At 43.7% G+C, this 20,001-nt stretch overlaps 1 protein-coding gene across 1 annotated transcript; it reads left to right on the forward strand.

Annotated features, from left to right (window-relative positions):
* The first annotated feature begins 10,330 nt into the window (after positions 1–10,330).
* A4gnt (alpha-1,4-N-acetylglucosaminyltransferase) lies at positions 10,331–17,902 on the forward strand. Its single transcript, XM_021173405.1, has 3 exons — positions 10,331–10,429; positions 11,211–11,699; positions 15,726–17,902. The coding sequence occupies exons 2-3, from the start codon at positions 11,289–11,291 to the stop codon at positions 16,338–16,340; spliced, it is 1,026 nt and encodes a 341-aa protein (XP_021029064.1). The 5' UTR covers positions 10,331–10,429; positions 11,211–11,288; the 3' UTR covers positions 16,341–17,902.
* The last annotated feature ends 2,099 nt before the right edge of the window (positions 17,903–20,001 follow it).

The following is a 20,001-nucleotide window of genomic DNA, read 5'->3' on the forward strand; positions in this document are numbered from 1 at the left end:
ACTCACTTTGTAGACCAGGCTGGCCTCGAACTCAGAAATCCACCTGCCTCTGCCTCCCGAGTGCTGGGATTAAAGGCTTGCGCCACCATGCCCGGCAACAATTTTTTTTTTAAGATTTATTTATTATTATACACTGTACACTGTAGCTGTCTTCAGATGCACCAGAATAGGGCATCAGATCTCATTATGGGTAGTTGTGAGCCATGTGGTTGCTGGGAATTGAACTCAGGACCTTTGGAAGAGCAGTCAGTGCTCTTACCCGCTGAGCCATCTCGCCAGCCCCCTTAACTAGTTTTTTAAGGTAGCTATTTGTTTCCCTGCACAACTCAAAACTAGTCCATCAGCTTAAAAAAAAATCCTTATGGTGGGCCATGGTGCACACCTTTGATCCCTGTACTCAGGAGGCACACACAGGTGACACAGGCACACACACTCCATGAGTTCAAGGCCAGCCTGGTCTTCACAGTGAGTTTCAAGTCATCCAGGAGTACTGTGAGCCCAGTCTTGAAATGAAATGAAACAAAGAAATCCTTGTCTATGATTTTAAGATATTTGAAGACAGTGAAAGCTTCAGGCAGCTGTGGTTAGCACGCCTTTTAAAGCAGGGTGCCCTGCTTCGCTTAGGTGATTCCTGGACCATTATGTAAGCTGTCATGAGCTTTCTTGTCTTTTTGTCTGTAGTTAGACTGCAGATCGCAGGTGTGCCTGGCCTGGCAGTACTTCTCATTTGAATTCAGGAATACAGTGTTTTACCTCTTTCAGATTACCTCAGAATTTCTGTTTTCCAAACCACCAATCCTGATTTTCAGGGACCTAGAAAATAACAGGAGTATAGTACCCCATGAATATTCTATAAATACCCCATGAATAACCCATAAATACCCCCAGGAATACCCCATAAGTACCACATGAATACCCCATGAATACCCCACAAATACCCCATGAATACCCCACAAATACCCCATAAATACTCCATGAATACCCCATAAATACTCCATGAACACCCCATAAATACTCCATGAATACCCCATAAATACCCCATGAATACCCAATGTACTTTAGCCCACATTACTCAGAGAAATCTCAGAATAACACAGCTACTGAGAGCAAATTTTCCTTTTCTCTCTATTTTGGTATTTTGCTTATTGTTGGGAATGGTTTTTTTGACATTCATATGTGTGTTTGGTATGTCTAGTGGGTGTGAGCATTTAATATAACCCTTAATTTCTTTCAAATTTATTGTTATTTTCCATTTCTTCCTTTTCTAGCTTTTTCTTTGAATAATTATTTTTTTTCGTCACTCGTCCTCCACATCCTTTTCTGGCTGTGAGCTCTGTTGTGTGATCTTAGTGGATTCTTCAGGGACTGCAGTGTACATTGTTCATTTATGATCGTATGGTTCCTTTCCAGGTGAAAATACTTCACACATAGTATAGGTGTGCTATAGTATAGTATAGTGCTATAGTAGTAGATCTTCATTGTTACTCTGTGGGACCTTATTCAGCTTAATCATGATTTTCTTTGACTCAGCACCTTGCTTTGCAATGCAGATTGGCCTCAAACTCCCAATACACGTGTGCTAGCTCCCAATACATGTGTGCTAACTCCCAATACACGTGTGCTAACTCCCAATATGCATGTGCCAACTCCCAATACGTGTGTGCTAACTCCCAATACGTGTGTGCTAACTCTCAATACGTGTGTGCTTCTGGCTCCTCAGTGCTGAGATTACAGGAATGCACCTTCTCACCCGGTATATTTTACTTTTATTTGTCTTATAAACACTGCATGATATGATTTTGATTGTTTTTAAGGAGCAAATTATATTGTAGTGGTTTTAGAGTCTTTAAAAAAATATGTGTATTTATAGTGGTTTTAGAGTCTTTAAAAAAAATCTGTGTATTTACTCAAGCAGTTAATGAACCTGGTGTTTGTGCTCCTTCGCCCACCTCCGTATCTCCTGGCACAATCATTCCTCGGCTCAAAGGGCCTAACCTCTAACATTCCTTATAGTGTGCTTGTATTGATGATAAATTCAGCATTGGTAGAACTAAAAGAAACTGTTACTAGGCCTTCTATTTGAAAAGGTTTTTGGTGTTGTTTTGTTTTGTTTTGTTTTTTGAACAGGGGATGATTTTAGTTTGTATTTAGTACCTTAAAATGTTACTTCATGGGGGCTGGAGAGATGGCTCAGTGGTTAAGAGCACCGGCTACTCTTCAGAAGGTCATGAGTTCAAATCCCAGCAACCACATGGTGGCTCACAACCATCCATAATGAGATCTGACGCCCTCTTCTGGTGCATCTGAAGACAGCTACAGTGTACTTAGATATAATAATAAATAAATCTTTTTAAAAAATGTTACTTCATTAATAGTCTTTTGTATCAGTTATTTGGGGTAAGAAATCTCCTGCTATCCTTTCTATATGATACACAGTTCCCCCTTTAGTTGTATTTTTAAAATTCATTAATATTTATTTTAGGCTTTTGAGACAGGGTCTTTCTACATAGCCATGGCTGCCCTGGAACTCACACTGTAGGCCAGGCTGGCCTCAAACTCAGAGATCAACTTGCCTCTGCCTCCCAAGTGCTTGAATTAAAGGTGTGTGTCACCAGATCTGGCCAGTCCTTTTTTTTCCTCCCCTTTTTCTTTTTCTTTTTTTGTCAAAATAAACTTAGTGTTAGGGTCACAGTAAAACCGAGAGGAAAGTACAAAGATGTTCCAGGTACCCACTCATAGCTTTCTCCATTACAACATACCACTCGCCCCAGAAAGCACTGGGAAAGTTAGGGTGGAAAGATTTTAAAAAAACAAAACAAAATAAAACACCAGAAGCTTAGGAGGACTGAGGTAAAACATCGTTTTCCAGACATGACAGGAGTCAGAAACAGCTGCACCTGTGGTTTTCGGCACGAGATCTATATAGGATCAAGCTGACCAACACTCCAGCATGATTTGGAGAGAGACACAGGTACCTGAGGAGAGCTATTAACAGACAGTTCATGGCTCCTAGGGGAAGGAGAGCCAGTTTTCTTTAAGGGTTTGGTCCCTGGTAAATTTGCCATGCTCCCAGTGATGAGCCAGACCCACACATATGAAGCAGTAATATTATTCCGCTCTAAAATCCCTGGTGGGTGCGCTTGCACACCTTGCTGCCTGTCCAAGAGCTTTGGATTCACAAGTGAAACACACACATGCACACACACACACAGACACACACACAACCTTATTTTCAATATGTATGCCTTAAGCAGCTCAATAGCTGGGCCATTTCCAAACTTCCGCATTGCTAACACCTCCCCTCTGATATTCCTGAATTATTACTTATGGGAATCTATATTTCATCTCTGCTACCCCAGACCTAATCAGAGGAGTGACCCTGGGGCCACTCGTCCCCAATTCTTACATGGTTGTTTGCTTTCTCTCTGGCTTCTCAGGCCAGGACCTAGTCCTCCCCGGCAATGGAGGTTCTTTTCTCTCATATTCCTTCTGTCTCTGTCTCCCTGCCCAGCCATTTGGCCACTAGCAACTTTATTTACCAATTAGAGCCAACAGGGGGCAGGGACCCTCAGCGTCTTACAGAAGCTGGCAGGTTCCCGTGTGATTTTGGGAGCTGAATACAAATTTGTATTAGAATCCACAACATACATATATAGACAACACTAACTGAACTCAGTAGACTATATAAAAACAAAACGGATAAGAAGTTAGGAGGGTAGGAGGGAGAAACAGAAGATTAATATAATCCAAATACTCGTATCTTATATATGAATGAAATTCTCAAATAATTGGAAAACAGATACAGTAAAACTGATCCTTTCTGGTGTGGTGCTGTGTTATGATTGCCAGGTCTACGCATAAACCTCATTACCACCTAAGTCTGTATTAAAAACAAATTTTTTTTTTTACATTGGTGTTCGGTCTCTACGTACGTCTGTGTGAGCATGTCAAATCCCTTGGAACTGGAATACAGACTATTGTAAACTTGCCAGTGCTCTTAGCCTCTGATCCACCTCTCCAGCCCCCACCTAAGCCTGTGTTAGGGTTTACAATTTAGTGCAGGTGCTAGGGATTCAAACAAATGTACAGCAATCCACAACCAACAGTATAGCATCAAGCAGAATTATTTCTCTAATCAAAACTTCCTCTGTGTCCTGCCTATTTGTTCCCCTATCCCATAATCCTTGACAACTCTGGAGTTCTACATTTCCTCTGTGTCTCTGTCTTTTCCAGAAGGCCATGTAATTAGAACTATACAGTGTGCAGAAATATTCAGGTAGCCAGGCAGTGGTGGCGCATGCCTTTAATCCTAGCACTTGGGAGGCAGAGGCAGGCAGATTTCTGAGTTTGAGGCCAGTCTGGTCTACAGAGTGAGTTCCAGGACAGCCAGGGCTACACAGAGAAACCTTGTCTCGAAACAAAACAAAACAAAAACCAAACAAAAAAGAAGTATTCAGGTGTGCAGAAACATATTCAGGTTCTTGTGTTCATAAGCATTCAGTTCCTATGGGTGTATATCAAGGGCATGATCCCTAGACCATGCGTAACTGCCAACTGCCTTCAAACATGGCTGTCCCACTTTCCCAGCAAAATACTCACCCATGTTGACAGCTTCCATGTTGTCAATGTTCTGGAATTTGGCCATTCTAATTGGCCAACCTTCATGAACCCCAAAAAGGCCACCAAGGAGCTGAATCTGATGTAATCACATTAGGGTCTCTTTAAGCTCGAGCGTGGGCCACACCACCATCTCTGACGAAGCAGAACGGGACCCTCCCAACCCCCCAAGCCCAGTTTCAAGCAAGCATTTATAGAGGCAAGAAGGAGGTAGCTAGCCTAGTACACATCTGATAGGGGGCCATTGTGGCCTTTTCCATACTTGGCTGGGAGCCAAACTATAAACTTAACTTCTGCTTTCCTCCTGATTGGTGGTTGTTAGGAAGTCAAGTGTCAGGGGCAGGCTTGTAACCTGGAGGTGCAGATTTGTTGGAGAATAACCTGGAAACTTGTGCTAGATGCAGGTCTTGTTGGGGAAAAGCCTAGAAACTGGTGCTAGGTACCAACTTGTTAGTTTACTTTAGTTCAATCTTAAGTCAGGTTCTCTAAGATGGAGTCTAAACCCCAAAGATCTGGTCTCTCAAACTCGACCTTGGTTGCTTCTCCTCGGGAGGAAATGGACTCATAGAAACACTGTCCCATGAGCCCAGGGAGGGAAGTAGATATGTAGAACTCCAGGAGTGCCATGTGGTGGCTGTGAGAATGTCTTCTCACAGACATCTGACTGTAGAGTGTAACTGAAGTGAGGGGTGAGGCTGGGGTGCGAAGGGCAAGGTTTGGGGAGCATGGGGAGATTCTGTGAGGCTCCTCCTGCAGGCTACTCCCAGCCAATGACTGTGTATAACGAAATCCCTGACAGCTACTTATTGTTGGGGGAAAGAAAATTCTCGTAATGCCAAACTCTGGCTTGAGGACTTCCTGATAACCTGGCAGAACCTGTCTTCTCCCAGGACGGTCTTAGGTCAGGCAGCCTGCCATATTTCCTGGCAGGGTTCTTCCAGACTCTGATTGTGAGCTGATAGCTGTCTCAGCAATGTGCCCACTTTGAAAACTCACATCACAGCTGGGCGGTGGTGGCACATGCCTTTGATCCCAGCACTCAGGAGGCAGAGGCAGGCAGATTTCCGTGAGTTCAAGGCCAACCTACCTGGTCTACAGAGTGAGTTTCAGGACAGTCAGAGTTGCATAAAGCAACCCTGTCTTGAAAAAAACCAAAGAGAGAGAGAGAGAGAGAGAGAGAGAGAGAGAGAGAGAACCCCTCATCATTAGTGTCCTAGTGAATCCCTTGCATGGCTATCGTCTTCTTAGTATCTGCTTCTAGGTGAACTTGTATTTACACACATGGTTATACTGTAGGAGGAGAGAGAGCTGAAAGAGGTTCTGTGGCTTCCCACTTGGGGTCTTGTGTGTACAATGACCCTGGGGAAAAGGAGAGGGCTCTCCATGAGCATTTAAACAATAATATACACCAAATAGAAACCAAACCAACCAACCAACCAACCAATCATGGCCTTGGAGACCAGAAAGTGAGAAGAAAGACGGACAGACACCCTCATGCTGTCATGATCTATTGTGGATGCAGATCAAACCTTCCCCACTAAGGCCTGGTTCCAATTCTTTCAGGAGTTCCTTTTCTGCTTCTACCATGTGGATTCTGGAGACTGAACTCAGATACTTTACCCACTGAGATATCTCACTGCTCCCCAACCTCTTTCTTAGCAACGGTTTTAGCATCCTCTAGAGCTAAAAACCAGACCTTCATGAGCTAGATGGAGGCTTTCTGCCATGGCTCAGTCTGCTACAACAAAATAAATACCACACACTAGGTGGCTCCAACAGATGACACTTGTTTCTTATCATTTTGGAAGGAGAGAGAGGGGGGGAGGGGAGATCCCTCATAAAGATCTTAATTTGCCTCATACTCTGGATTCATGTGCCTGCTGTTAGAGTATCAACAGTGTATCTCTCCTTTAATCTGTGTAATTATTTCACTCCAAATAGAGTCATTTTGTTACTTTTGCAAAAAGAAAAGAAAAATAGGGAGATTTAATCTGAATCTAAATACCTTCCCTCAAGTTTGACCTCCAAACACCTCCCATTGAGGTTAGGTAAATTTGGGGTGGGGGTGCTTGTGACATAATAGTAGCCTGTAACAGTTCCTGTCAGTGGGTGCTCTCAGTCCTTCAGACAGTCCTCCGGCATGCGGGCGGTGTGGCTAGGTCTAAGATGTCCCCTCTCCCCTTGGGGAAGATGGAATTCAACTCTGAATCCGAGGACTAGGGCCACAAAGCCTTAAAAAGTGGTGTCAGCGGGAGAGAGCAGCTCGCCAGGGAATTCATTTTATCTTATCTCCCAGCAGCTGTTTCATCTGCAAATAAATGTTAAAGGTGTGGGGGATCATTGCATGCATTGTTACAATAGTCTCTAAAACAAACCAAGACACAGACTGGACAGCCGTGAAGGGTTTTGTGCACCCGGGCAGGTTTGACTGGGGTATGCCCACATAAAAAAGAGAGAAACGGGAAGTACAAGGCTAGGACCATTTTACTGGGAGTTGGAGATGGTTTAAAATGCATCGCAAAGGATGATGGCATGAAGTCACTGACCTCACTTGGGGTTTCGTGACCCCATAACTCTTAAGCGTACATCACTTCTCTCATTAGTTCCCAAACACTATGCTATCTAGTTGTTTCTCACTGCACGGAGAGATGAGGTCTGTGCCCAGACATCTCCACTCACATCCAGCCAAATAAAGCCTTCTGTGGGCTTTGTTTGAGTGAGGAAAGTCTTCGACTGTGTGGACAAGCTATATCCTTGGATAATTTGTTCTGCACTGCTGGTACCTAAATGTTTTAACAAGTTTATCAGTCCCACTTGCTTAACAAATATGTTAAAAACCGGATCCTTAGCGCAAAAGGCCAAAGCAAATAGGACAAGTACTGCTGGCTCACACACTTCCTTCTCACAATAAACCCGAGTTCAAAGAAGCTACAGAAAGGCAAAGTGTACTTTTTAGGGGCAATTCAAGTCAATAAACATTTACTGTTAAAGATCCTTTTAACCCTCTGGCCTGATACAGTGGGTTCTTTATTCAAGACGGTGCTTAGCTCCAAATCCTGAACGATTTCTTATTGAGATTATCAGAGAGCATGCAGAGGGACAAGGAATTGAAAAGGCTCCGTTGTGATTCCACGCTCTTTTCCTCCTTACTTTGCCAAAAAAAAAAAAAAAAAAAAAAAAAAAAAGGGAAAAAAAAAAAAAAAAAAAAAAAAAAAAAAAAGGGAAGGAAAGAAGAGAAAAGAAAAGAAATAGCTTTAAGATCCAAGAAACAGCCTATAAAAATAGAAATAGAAATAACACTGGATCCAGGTTTTCTTTTCCTATCAGGTTAATATGTCTGGGGCCATACTGATCAACATTCCCCAAGACCTTACTAGCCAAGACTGTTACTCAGGCTCCATCATCTGTTGGGTTGATGGGACCTGGCTTCCATGCTCACTAATGGTTGCCCAAGGCAGAAGTTCCTAGGTAGGCAGGTAACACCCAGATCCATTTGTCACTCTCACATGGCTATCCCCAACATATCTGTCGCTCAAAGCCCAGGAGCTCTCTGGACATCTCTTTCAGATCTTCGCACTGGGACTTTTAAGGATGGCTTGAAGAGTTTGAGAAAGCCTGAGATTCTGTAGTGGAAAAAAAAAAGAAGACATTTTGAAAACAGTGTCTGGGGACAGGGAGGTTAGTGTCATAAGCAACCTTTTGTGGGGGTTATAAATAGGAGAGTCTTGGTAAGTGACATCCAAGTTTAATGCCAATTATAGACCCCTGGATGACCTCCTGAAACCCATCCGTGACGTCTTAGTTAAGAGCTTCGGCTGTGGCCCAGGCCTGAATAGGCAGCCTGGCTGTGTGCTGACTAGAAGTGTTGTCTACTCATCCCTGGAAGTTCCATGGATTGTGAGTGATTGGAGGCCTTCTCAAGAGGATGGGAAAGGACATCAAACAGAGATATAAACATGTCCCAGGTACCTGTGACTGGCTTTTTGGGCACATGGCACTAACTCACAGAGGGCAAGGATTTCTCCCGAAAGGTTCACTGGGATGCAAATTTAATTTATTAATTAAAAAAAAATTTTTTTTAAACCAGTGAGGAGACCACTTTATGTTTTTATCCATAAGGAGTCCAAATACCATCTACATTAATTTTCGTATTGTTTTTTTGAGGCAGGGTCTCATGTCTCTCAGGCTGGCCTCGAACTTGATGTGTGGCTGAAGCTAACTCCTAACTCCTGATCCTCTTGCCTCGAGCTCCCCAGTACTGGTAGCTGCGATGTGCACCAATCTGCTGGACTCCATCTTCATTAACATTATCTTTTCCTCTTCTCCCTGGTGGGAAGCCAGAGTTGCTTCTATAACCATTTCATCCCCCCCCCCCTTAGGCAAGCCTGATGTAGGCTATTATCTGCACGTCTCACAGGTCCTATTTCTTGTCCTTGAGTCAGCCTGGGATACATGGAGGTGTCTGTCACTCTACCTGGTTCTTGGTCAGCAGGTCCTACTTGTGAGGCTTGGGACTTTACTTCGAGTCACTCAAACTCACACCCATCCCCCACTGAACAGACCACCGACTACGCTGCATTTCGCCGTGACCATTAGCTCTTTTGTTTAGGCCTTTGTGCCAGCTACTAGAACTACACGGACACAAGGGATATATCACTTCCACAAACCCAGCTCTCTAGTTCGCCCCAAATGAGTGGCAGGAACACCAATCCCCCCCTCTTGTTTGCAGGAAACAACACCCACTTCTACACAACTCCAGAAACTCTTAAAAGATGCCAGAGGACCTTGATCCCAGAGCTGATGAGATCCACAGAAGACATCCAGTCTCCAAAGGAGGCGCATGTGGAGATCCAAGAGCTGTTCTTGGGTGTTCTCAGACAAAGAAACCCAGAGACACCAATACATGTGACAGCTTCAATTCTCTTAACATAGGACTGGATCCACAGTCCGTCCAGTAGGGCACCTCTCTGATCATACTGTAGCAGCCAGGGGAGCCTGCTTTTGCCTGAGAGAAAGCTCTGGAGTGAGGGCAGGTGATTCTATGAGCAGAGGATAGTTTAGAAGGAGTGTTTTGAATGCTCTCACCAGGGACCATGCTAGACCATGAGGCTGAAGATACCTTGAGGGAGCCCATACTAATTGTGGGTGATCAAGGTGACTTTGTGAGAGTAAGAGGAGGATCCTATCCACAGTGGTACATCAAGGGGCTATGAAGGTCCTCTCATGCAGCCACTGTAGCTGACCCTGGGATATCCGTTCTCACTGTATATCTCTAGGCCTTTAGGCTACTGGAGTATGTCCATTGCTTTGATGGCACAAATGGTTTTTCTTTTCTTTTAATCAAACCCTTTCATTATGGTTGCCAAAGAGAAATCTTGGTCAAATTACAGATTGTTCCATGAAGAACCTTGCACAACTCTGCCCATGAGTTTGGTTCAAACTGAACTGAGAAGGTACAAGGACATCATGCTCTTAAACAATCTCTTCTACCTGAGAGGATTCTCTTGGAGCCCCGTGATAGATCCCCAAACAGGCTTAACAAGTGTGTGGTTTATCTAAAAATTCTTGTGATCTCCTATTGTCCCCACATATCAACTTAAAGGGTGTGTGTGTTGGGGGGAGGAGCTTAGGGAAGGGAGGGGCTTTCTAGGGAGTTCTTATGTTTAGTCTTAATCTTCTGCCAATAATTTACTTTCCTCTGTGTGGCTGAATTGGAAGATTAGGCAGTGTGTTACCAGACTGCATACAGGAAAAAAGTGTCCTCACTTCTAAGACTTCAAATACTGGTGAACTGCAAGTCTCTGACTGAAAAGTAAGTTCTGGGCTCCTGGATTTGAGTTTTCTGAAAGAGTTATGTGGAAGTAAAAAAAAAGGGGGGGGGGCCTTCTTGGACCCTGGACTTCAGTGGCAGATGGTCCAGGTTAGACTCACAGCTTCCCTGCGTGCAAACTGTGTTCACAGTGTAAACTTCTAACCTTCAGTTTAGACCCTTGGTTAATTTTCTTCTCAAGTGTGTTAATTTTGGAACATATACTATTTTCAATTTTCTCCATCTGTAGTCCTGACTGCGAATCTGGTGATTTTTTTTCCTTTTCTTTCATTAACTTGGTTAGAATTGTTCGAGTAGTATTGACTAGCTAAAGTGACAACCAGCATTTTATCACAGGCAAGCTTTATAGGAATGTTTTGTGTGAAGAAGGCTGATCGCTCTATACTGTTATCTATAATATCTTTATATTGTCATCTATTTCCATCTGCATACTACCTATATATTATCACCTATGTATTGTTCTGGCAGGTAACATTGGTAATTAAGAAAGCTTCTTGAATTTTTTTTTTTAAATGATGAGTGTGTGTCAAAACTCCCCACGTGTGTCCTGATACCCCAGTGATTGCTTTCTTCTTCTTCTGTTAAGATAATCGTGCATTGCTAGCATGTAGATTAACCATTAACTATCATCTTTTATAAATCTAAATCTAAGATGAATTTGTTTTTAATATTGTCAGGCCTGACTTGATCATATTTCACTTGGGATTTTTTTTTTCTTTTTCCTCTAAATCGGTAAGTGATATCCTTACTCGTTTTCGTGCAGGTTGTCTACGTCAGGATCACCAGGGCGACTTCTAATGAACTCTGTTGCTTGAAGGAGAGGCTGGCAGGGCTGGAGGACATGCTGAAGGAAATTCACCTCTCCCTGTCCCTGGTCCTGGTGTTTGCCTGTGGCGTGCTGTACCAGCTCACCCTGAGGTCTCAGTGTTTCTTTGCCTGTCTGCCCCCTTTCTCATTTCCACAGGAACTGGAAGGCCTCCTGAGGAGTGGACGAAGCATCGTGTTTATAGAGACCTCTCAAAGGGTGGAGCCACCTTCGCTGGTCTCCTGTGCTGTGGAGTCTGCTGCTAAAATCTATCCTGAGCATCCCATCATCTTCTTCATGAAAGGACTCAGTGACTCCGTACAGCTGACTTCAAATACCAGCTACCCAGCCTTCTCCCTCCTCTCGGCCATTAATAATGTTTTCTTGGTGCCTTTGGACATGGAAAGACTGTTCAAAGACACACCCTTGTTTTCGTGGTACACAAAAGTAAGTATTCAAATCATCAAGTCTGTGTTGGGTGGGAGAAACAGAACAAGTAAGAAATGGGTTCAATACTCTCACCGTAGACAGGCAAACAGAGGGTAAGGGCTCAGAGAGTTGAGTCCAGCACTCAGACTGCTGGGTTCCTGCTTGGCCGCTGTTCAGCCCGTGGTGTTCTAGTTCAGGTAAATGTCACTCTTGTTGGCAATTGCACTGGTTCCCTCTGCACAGAGGTTTGTGTCCTTGAGGCTCTTTGATATATGGGAGGCTTTTCTTAACTGAATGAATTTCACATCTTTTCTAGGTATATAGAGGCCTTATTTTTCATTATAACTTAAAGCCCACCTATGTTAAACCTTTTCAACACCTGAGGCAGAAATGAAGTGATATTTAAACCCAGAGTGATGTAGGTCGAAAATTGAGGAAGGGTTGGTGTCATGGTGCTCCACGAGATTGGGTTGTATTGAGATAGGATGGAGAAGCCACCGAACCCCTAGGAATCTGATGACCCTTCTCTTAGCAGTATGTCGTAACAAGGAAATAATGTTTCAGTGTGATGTTGGTCTTACAGAGGATGCTCAGTCGGATGGTGCTTAAGGGAGTTAAAGAACAGTTCTCCATTAGACATGGCTTAGCTAACCGTTAACTGACATCATATGGAAAGTATAATACAACCCAGAATGAGAGACTCCTCTTCATCCAGTTATTCAACCGACTCCAGCATTAAAAAGAACCGAGGAACCCTTTGTGGGAGACACACCAGTAAACCCACTACTTGGGAGTCGGAAGTATGAAGATCAGGGACTTAACGTCATCTTTCACTTCATAGCAAGTCGTAGGCTATCCTGGGTGACTTGAGATTCTGTTTCAAAGAGCAACAACAACAAAAATAACATCTTGGAACTAAAATTCTTTGGAACAAACCTTGGGTTGTGCTAAGATGGACCTAGACTTTGTGTCATATTAGATTTTAGGAGTACAGCGAGCACTGAGGTGCAGGGCCCTCAAGCATCCACTCCATCTGAGTCTGTAGGGCTCTGTGCTAGCGTGTGTAACTGTCATTTCCTAAGCACTGCTGGGATTGCTATGTAAACCCTGCAGGCAGTTGGAACTCTCGAAGAAGTCCAGAACCAGTATGGCCACTGTCCTCAGCCCTTCCTCTACTCACCCTTCCTCAGGTGGACAGCAGTCTAAAGCTCACATACAGGCAGGATTCCTCTTCGGCCTCTCTGAGGCTTCTTGTGTTCTATGTGTCTCTTTGTCCAGTCACAACCCTTACGATCCAAACGTATACTGATTATTTACCAAAATGTAGTCCCTTATGAACGAGTAAATATCTGGAGATAAGATGCTCAGGCTCAAGTTCATCTCCAACCCCCACACCCGGGGACAAATGACAAGAGCATCAGACCCTTCAATTTCTCATTTGAAACTTAGCATGCGCATGCATCCCATCTGTGAGGATTTGCATAAATCACAAAGTGCTCTCAGAACGATCACTGACATGGGTTGGCGATCGCTGTTTCTGAGGTTTCAGGAACTGCAAATGTCCAGATGGTTTTCAGCAACTATGAGGTTTTCTACAAAGATTTTGTGGGTTTCCTTCTGTTCTTCTTGGTAGAATCTTTTTCTCATTAATTAATTCATTCATTCATTTTACATCCTGATCATAGCTCCCCTCCCTCCTCTCAGTCACACCCTCACAATCCTCTCCCCCGATTACCCCCTCCACTTCTCCTCAGCGTACTGGGTCCCTCCCCCATGGGTTCTAGCCTGCACTAGGACAAGGTACATCCGCTCCCACTAAGGCCAGAAAAGACAGCCCAGCTAAGGAAAAGGGATCCAAAGGCAGACAATAGGGTCAGAGACAGCCCCCATTCCAATTGCTAAGGGACCCACATGAAGACCAAGCTATATATCTGCTACAAAGGTGTGGCAGGGAGTCTAGATGCAGCCCCTGCTTGCTCTTTGGTTAGTGGTTCAGTCTCTGTGAGCCCCCATGCGCCCAGGTTAGTAGACTCTGTAGGTCTCTCTATGTGTGCTTGACCCCTATGGCTCTCTCAATCCTCTGCCCCAACGCTTCTACAAGACTCTCAGAGCTCTGGCAAATGTTTGGCTGTGGGTCTCTGCATCTGTTTCCATCAGCTGCTGGATGAAGCCTCTCAGATGGCAATTGTGCCAGGCTCCTGTCTGCAAGTTTAGCAGAGTATCATGAAGAGTGTCAAGGGTTGGCTTTCACCATGGCATGGGTCTAAGTTGGGTCAGTCATTGGCTGGCCACTCTCTCAGTCTCTGCTCCATCTTTTTCCCTGCACATCTCGTAGGCAGGACTAATTTTAGGTCAAAGGTTTTGTGGGTGGGTAGGTGCCCTCCCTTCCTCTACTGGAAGTTCTGCCTGGCTGCAGGAGGTGGCCACTTTAGGCTCATAGTAGAATCTTCACTCAGTTTTTGACCAAGACCAAAGGTCCTTGATTTATCTTTTAATTGATATATTTAAATTCAGAAAAATATATTTGGTTTTTGTATTTGAATTCTTACCATGTCAAAGGGAAATACTGATATTATATTGATTTCTTTTTATTCCTCTGGGTTCCTCCTCCGTTCTGCTTGTATCTTAAAGCATTTATAATCATTCTTTCTGCCCACTCGCTCATCAACAAACCTAACATGTTTTTATCTGGAATATGGACCATGACCACTTCTGTCACCCCTACCAGGTTATCACCCTGGTCCAAGTCTGGATTAACTCAACAAGCTCCTAGCCTTCTTCTTTGCCCCTATTCTCCTCCAGTTCCCACCATCACCCCAGATTCTTGTCCACACAGTAGTCAAAGGGACCCTTGGAAAACTCAATCAGATTACATCACTCTTTTCTCCTCAACCTTCCAAATAATTTCAAACCTCAACCCCAATGGACATGATCTGACCCCCTTTCCTGTACCCTGATCTGTCCTCATTGCCCACCCCTCTGCCTCCCCCACTCTGCTTCTGCCTGGTAGCCAATATGCTTCTGCCTTAGGGCCCTTCTATTTGCTGACCGCTCCACTTAGAACTTTCTCCCCGATGTGTCTGAGGGGCACACATCTACATGAAAGTTTCCGCTGAAACCTAATGTTACATTGTGTGCTCTCTCACCCTCCATCGTCCCCTTGCCTGTCGTTCTGTTCTCTTCATAGTCCTTTTCAACACCAATGCAGTATGTGTTGTTCATTGTCGATCTCCTCCCAGTGGAGATGTTTGCCTGTTTGTTTGCTGCTGTGTTTTTAGCAGTGCTCCGTGCACAGTAAGTAGGTGTTCAGTGAATTTTATTGAAGTTCCAAGCAAACAAAGGCAGGTATGCAAGCATCCTCAGATTTTTTTCTTTTGTCAATTTCTCAATTAGTGTGTTGACTTTTTTTCCCTCCAAAGTATCAATCTTCAACATTTTGAGGACTTAAAATATCCATCCTTCTGGGGCTGGAGAGATGGCTCAGTGGTTAGGAGCACTGACTACTCTTCCAGAGGTCTTGAGTTCAATTCCCAGCAACCACATGGTGGCTCACAACCATCTGTAATGGGATCTGATACCCTCTTCTGGTGTGTCTGAAGACAGCTATAGTGTACTCACATTTAATAAATAAATGAATAAATAAATAAATAAATAAATAAATCTTTAAAAAAATTCCATCCTGTACAGCTTCGTGTTTGTGGTTATTGCAACCCACGTGGAAGAATGACTCACACTGCTCTTTGTGAAATTCCCCGCTGGATTCTGCTTCTACTTTTCCACTGCTTTGATGAAAGAAAACCATTTTTTGAAATCTTTAATGGCTGCTAAAAAAAAAAAATCTTCGCATTGCTACTGATTGCTACAAACTCTAGACTTCAAGGAAAATTCCCGGGGGGGGGGGTGGTGGTGGAGGGATGCACGGTAAAGGTAAATTGAAAATTTTACAATTTGGCTTGTGGTCAAATAGATTTGGCGAATCACCTTGTTGCATTCCTTCCTAGCCACCCTTCATGCTTGGAGACCCATTTGTCCCTGTTCCCACAGGTCAACGGCAGTACAGAGAAACACTGGCTACACGTCAGCTCTGACGCAGCCCGCCTGGCCATCATCTGGAAGTACGGAGGCATCTACATGGACACTGACATCATCTCCATTCAGCCCATCCCTGAGGAGAACTTCCTGGCAGCCCAGGGCTCCCGATACTCCAGTAACGGGGTATTTGGGTTCGTCCCCCACCACCCCTTCCTGTGGGCCTGCATGGAGAACTTTGTAGAACACTATGACTCGAGCATTTGGGGCAACCAAGGTCCCCAGTTGCTGACAAGGATGTTACGGGTGTGGTGTCATCTTAAAGACTTCCACGGGTTGGGTGACCTGAAGTGTTTGAATATTTCCTTCCTTCATCCCCAGAGATTTTACCCCATCCCTTATCCACAGTGGAAGCGCTACTACCAAGTGTGGGACAAAGAGCCCAGCTTCAATGAGTCCTATGCACTGCATTTGTGGAACTATATGAATAAAGAGGGCAGGACTGTGGTTAGAGGAAGCAAAACTCTGGTGGAAAATCTCTATCAAAAGCACTGTCCTAAGACTTATAGGGTTCTGATTCAAGGTGCAGAAGGGACAGTGTCCAAGAAGCCAGGCGCAGGTTCCAGGTAGAGAGATGTTGCTACTGTGGAAAAGTAGATGTTTCCTGGGCTGCCCCATTCTTGCTTGGTCTACATTGTCTCTAGGGGATGGGTGCTAATCCACATCCCCAGGATTAACTTTCCTGGCTATAACTGCATGCTTTCAAAGGAAAGCGGCTGCAAACACAGAAGTTGATTTATCCTTCATGGAAACAGCAAGTCTGGGGGCAGATAATTTAGGGCAGGGTGTTTGGGTTCCTCCCCCACTGTAAATTAACACTGGCCATTGGAAGCCCATGCCAGAATCTTTCTGTTTGTTTTCCTGCTGTCTATAGTCCATGCTCATGTGGCTGCTGGACCTGCAGCTCATCATTTGGGCTATTCCAGACAGTAGGATGACAGAAGAAGGAAAGAAAATGCATCTCATATGACTTTATGCATGTACGGTATAAGTGCAAATACCATGTATCCTTGTATCTCCCTTGGCTAGATTGTAGCTGCAAGAAAGGCTGGGAGGTAGCTAATAGCTCTGTTTACTGTTCTATTGTTATTAAATATTAAGATTAATTTTAACACGTGTCAGAATGAAGGGACCTGGCTGCTTGTTGTTTTGTTTTGATTTTTGAGATAGGGTCTCACTATGAAGATCAGGATAGTATCCAACTCACAGAGATCCTCCTGTCTCTACCTCCCTTATGCTGGGATTAAAGGCATGTGACATCCATCATACCTGGCTCTTGATTTAGACATTAATGTATTAATCCATTTTCTGTCACTATAACAAAATACCCAAACTGGGAAATTTATTAAGAAAAGAGATTTATAGAACTGGAGACTGAACTCTTGATCCAGATGACTCTGCTCTAGTGAAGCCGTCATGGAGAATGGCATCACAGTGACAGGAAACATGTAGAATATGATTACATGGTGAGTCAGAAAGCCAGAGAAGCTTAGGAACCAGTCGTGCCCCCTCCCCCCAATCCCTAGAGAGGTTGGTGTCAGAGGGAAGGTCTTGCTGTGTCTGTCCCAGGCAGGCCTCAAACTCTCAATCCTTTTTCCTAAGCCTCAGAGGACTGGGATTACAGGTATGTGCCACCATGGCCCACTCAGGCTTCCTCTTTTTATAGGAATTAACTGGAATCCCATCAAAAGTACATTAACTCCTTGTGATGGAATCCTCCCATGACATAGAGACTGGGCTGGAAATACACAAAACCATGTATAAACTACAGCAATGTTCATTAACTCATTAGCTCAGTACATACTAATTGATCTTCCTGGGTACCAAGCACTAATTTAGGGGGCAAAGATACAGGAGAACCAAGAAGTCTTGGTCCCAGCACATGTATCCTAATTACTGGTCACTTATCTTCAAGATACTATCTCCCTTCACAGACTGCCTTCCCCACACTTCCCCTTCCAACACACGCCTTTATCTTACTACCCCAGCTGTTGATTAAGAGCAAATTCTAAGTTCAAGCTATTTTAAGCTGCTTCGGCCATAGATGCAAATGAAATTGAATTTCTCCAGCATCATGTTGATCATATGTGATTTTTATTGTTCAATTATAAATAAACTCATTTCTGATTTTCAGGAGGCATGGAAAAAAAATTTTTTTTTCTGTAAGCAGTTTTCAGCCAAGATTTTCTAGAACGTTCCCCTTGATTGCTTGCTTTATGGAAAAATTTACTTTTTTTTTGTCCAAACACAAAATTGAGATGATGATGTCTGATGAAACTACATCCATCTATTGCCTCTCATTCTTAAATTTCCCTTTTCAGGAATCATGGCTCTGATAGTCTGATTAAAACAACTGGTGATCAAGGGTATGCAGAGAAACCCTGTCTCAAAAAATAAACAAAACCTCCCCCCAAAACAAAACAGATCCCCCCCAATAAAGCCCCCCCTCCAAATAAAGCCCCCCCTGGTGAGCTGGCGAGCTGGGCAAAGGTGCTTGCTGCCAAACTTGAGGGCTGAGTATGAGCCTTGGACCCAGGTACTGGAAGGAGAGAACCAACTCTTGCAAGTTGACCTTTGACCTCTACATGTGTGCTGTGGTATAGAAATGTGTGCACGCGTGCACACACATCTACACACCCACACCTACACCCCTCCCCACTCTACACACACACTGAATACATGTAAAAGAAACCAAATAACCTCAAACACTCCCAAGCCCTGTGTCCTGGCTCAGCCTGTTGGCTCTTATTGCTGTATCTGAGGAAAGCCCTCCAGCGAACATTCCTGAACACAAAAGTTTGGGAGACTTGAGGGAAAACACTTTAAACTTCTCAAAAATCTATACTGTTTCCAGGGAGACCAAATAGGTCAACAGCAATGTCACGCATATTTCTTTAGACTGGGTTGCATTTGTGTGTAGTTTTGAGGAGATAACGGTAACTTGGTGTTTATAGAGAGTCCTTTGTTTGCTGTAAAATGAGTTTTTGATTAATAAATATGGAAAATAAATTATTAACTTATATAAGAAGTACTATTTGTACAGTAGAAAGGAGTGACTTTAAAATGCTGTGGTGTTGGTTCTGAGGAAAACTGAGCAATGCAAATTTCCTTATTCATTTTGGAAAGGTTGATTGTTACCTATGTTTAACCAGATATATATTCTTATTCTTATTATGTAATATATGCAACAACAGGGTTTTTTATGTTGGGGTATTTTTCTATTTTTATTAATTTTTAACCACTCTGTATGTTAAGAACAATAATACTTTTAATAATATGTTACATTTTTAGTCTGTCAATTTTTGATTTTACTATTTATTAAAAATTAAAAAATTATTCTTTAGTAATTTCACACATGAATACATTTAGATTATATCTATCCTGTTGTTCTTGTCCTCCTCCTCCTCTTCCTCCTCCTCCTTCTCTTCCTTGTCTTCCTCTTTTTCCTCCTCCTCTTCCTCTTCTTCCTCTTCCTCCTCCTCTTCTTGTTTTTCTATCCACTGAATCCAGTTGGCGCTGCCTGTATGTGCATGGCTTTGGGCAGCATCCACTGAATCATGAGGAACCCATCACAGGCCATACAGCTAAAGAAAATGAACTCTCCCTATCCCAGAATCCACCAACTGACAATAGCTCCTCAGATCAAGCTGGGGCCTCATGAATCCCTTCCCTCTCCTGCTGGAGTGCTGCCTGGGTTGATCTTGGACCAGCAACCCCAGCTCTTGAAACTCATGAATGCTTTGGCCCTGTCATATCCAGAAGACAGTATTTCACAGCGATTTTCCTTGACCTCTGGCTCTTGAAATCTTTTGTCACTCGCGAGGCGGAGGTGGGTGGATCTCTGTGAAGCTGGAGGGCGGCCTGCCAGGTCTACACAATGAGCTTCAGGCCATCCAGGGCTACGTAACAAGACCATGCCTTAAAAATTAAAGAAATGAAAAAGAATTAAGTATTTGCTTAAACGACAATCTGATCCCATGACCCTTTAGCCAAGTAATGGTAGTCGGGGGTTATTTCTTAGTCAAGTTTGCTGTACCAGGCATGAGTGCTCTCCTCTGGCATGTACCTAAAGCTGCCTAAATCCAAGTTGTCAGCTACTTCCAACATGATATATTCATGTCATGATTGCGCCAATGGGCTTATCTTGCCAGAGTGATTATTATTGTAATTCATAAGGCCACAATAGGCACAGCAGGATACGACTATTGACCGTTTTTCTTCCCCAGCAGTC

This window comes from Mus caroli, chromosome 9, assembly GCF_900094665.2.
Source record: "Mus caroli chromosome 9, CAROLI_EIJ_v1.1, whole genome shotgun sequence".
NCBI lineage: Eukaryota > Metazoa > Chordata > Mammalia > Rodentia > Muridae > Mus > Mus caroli.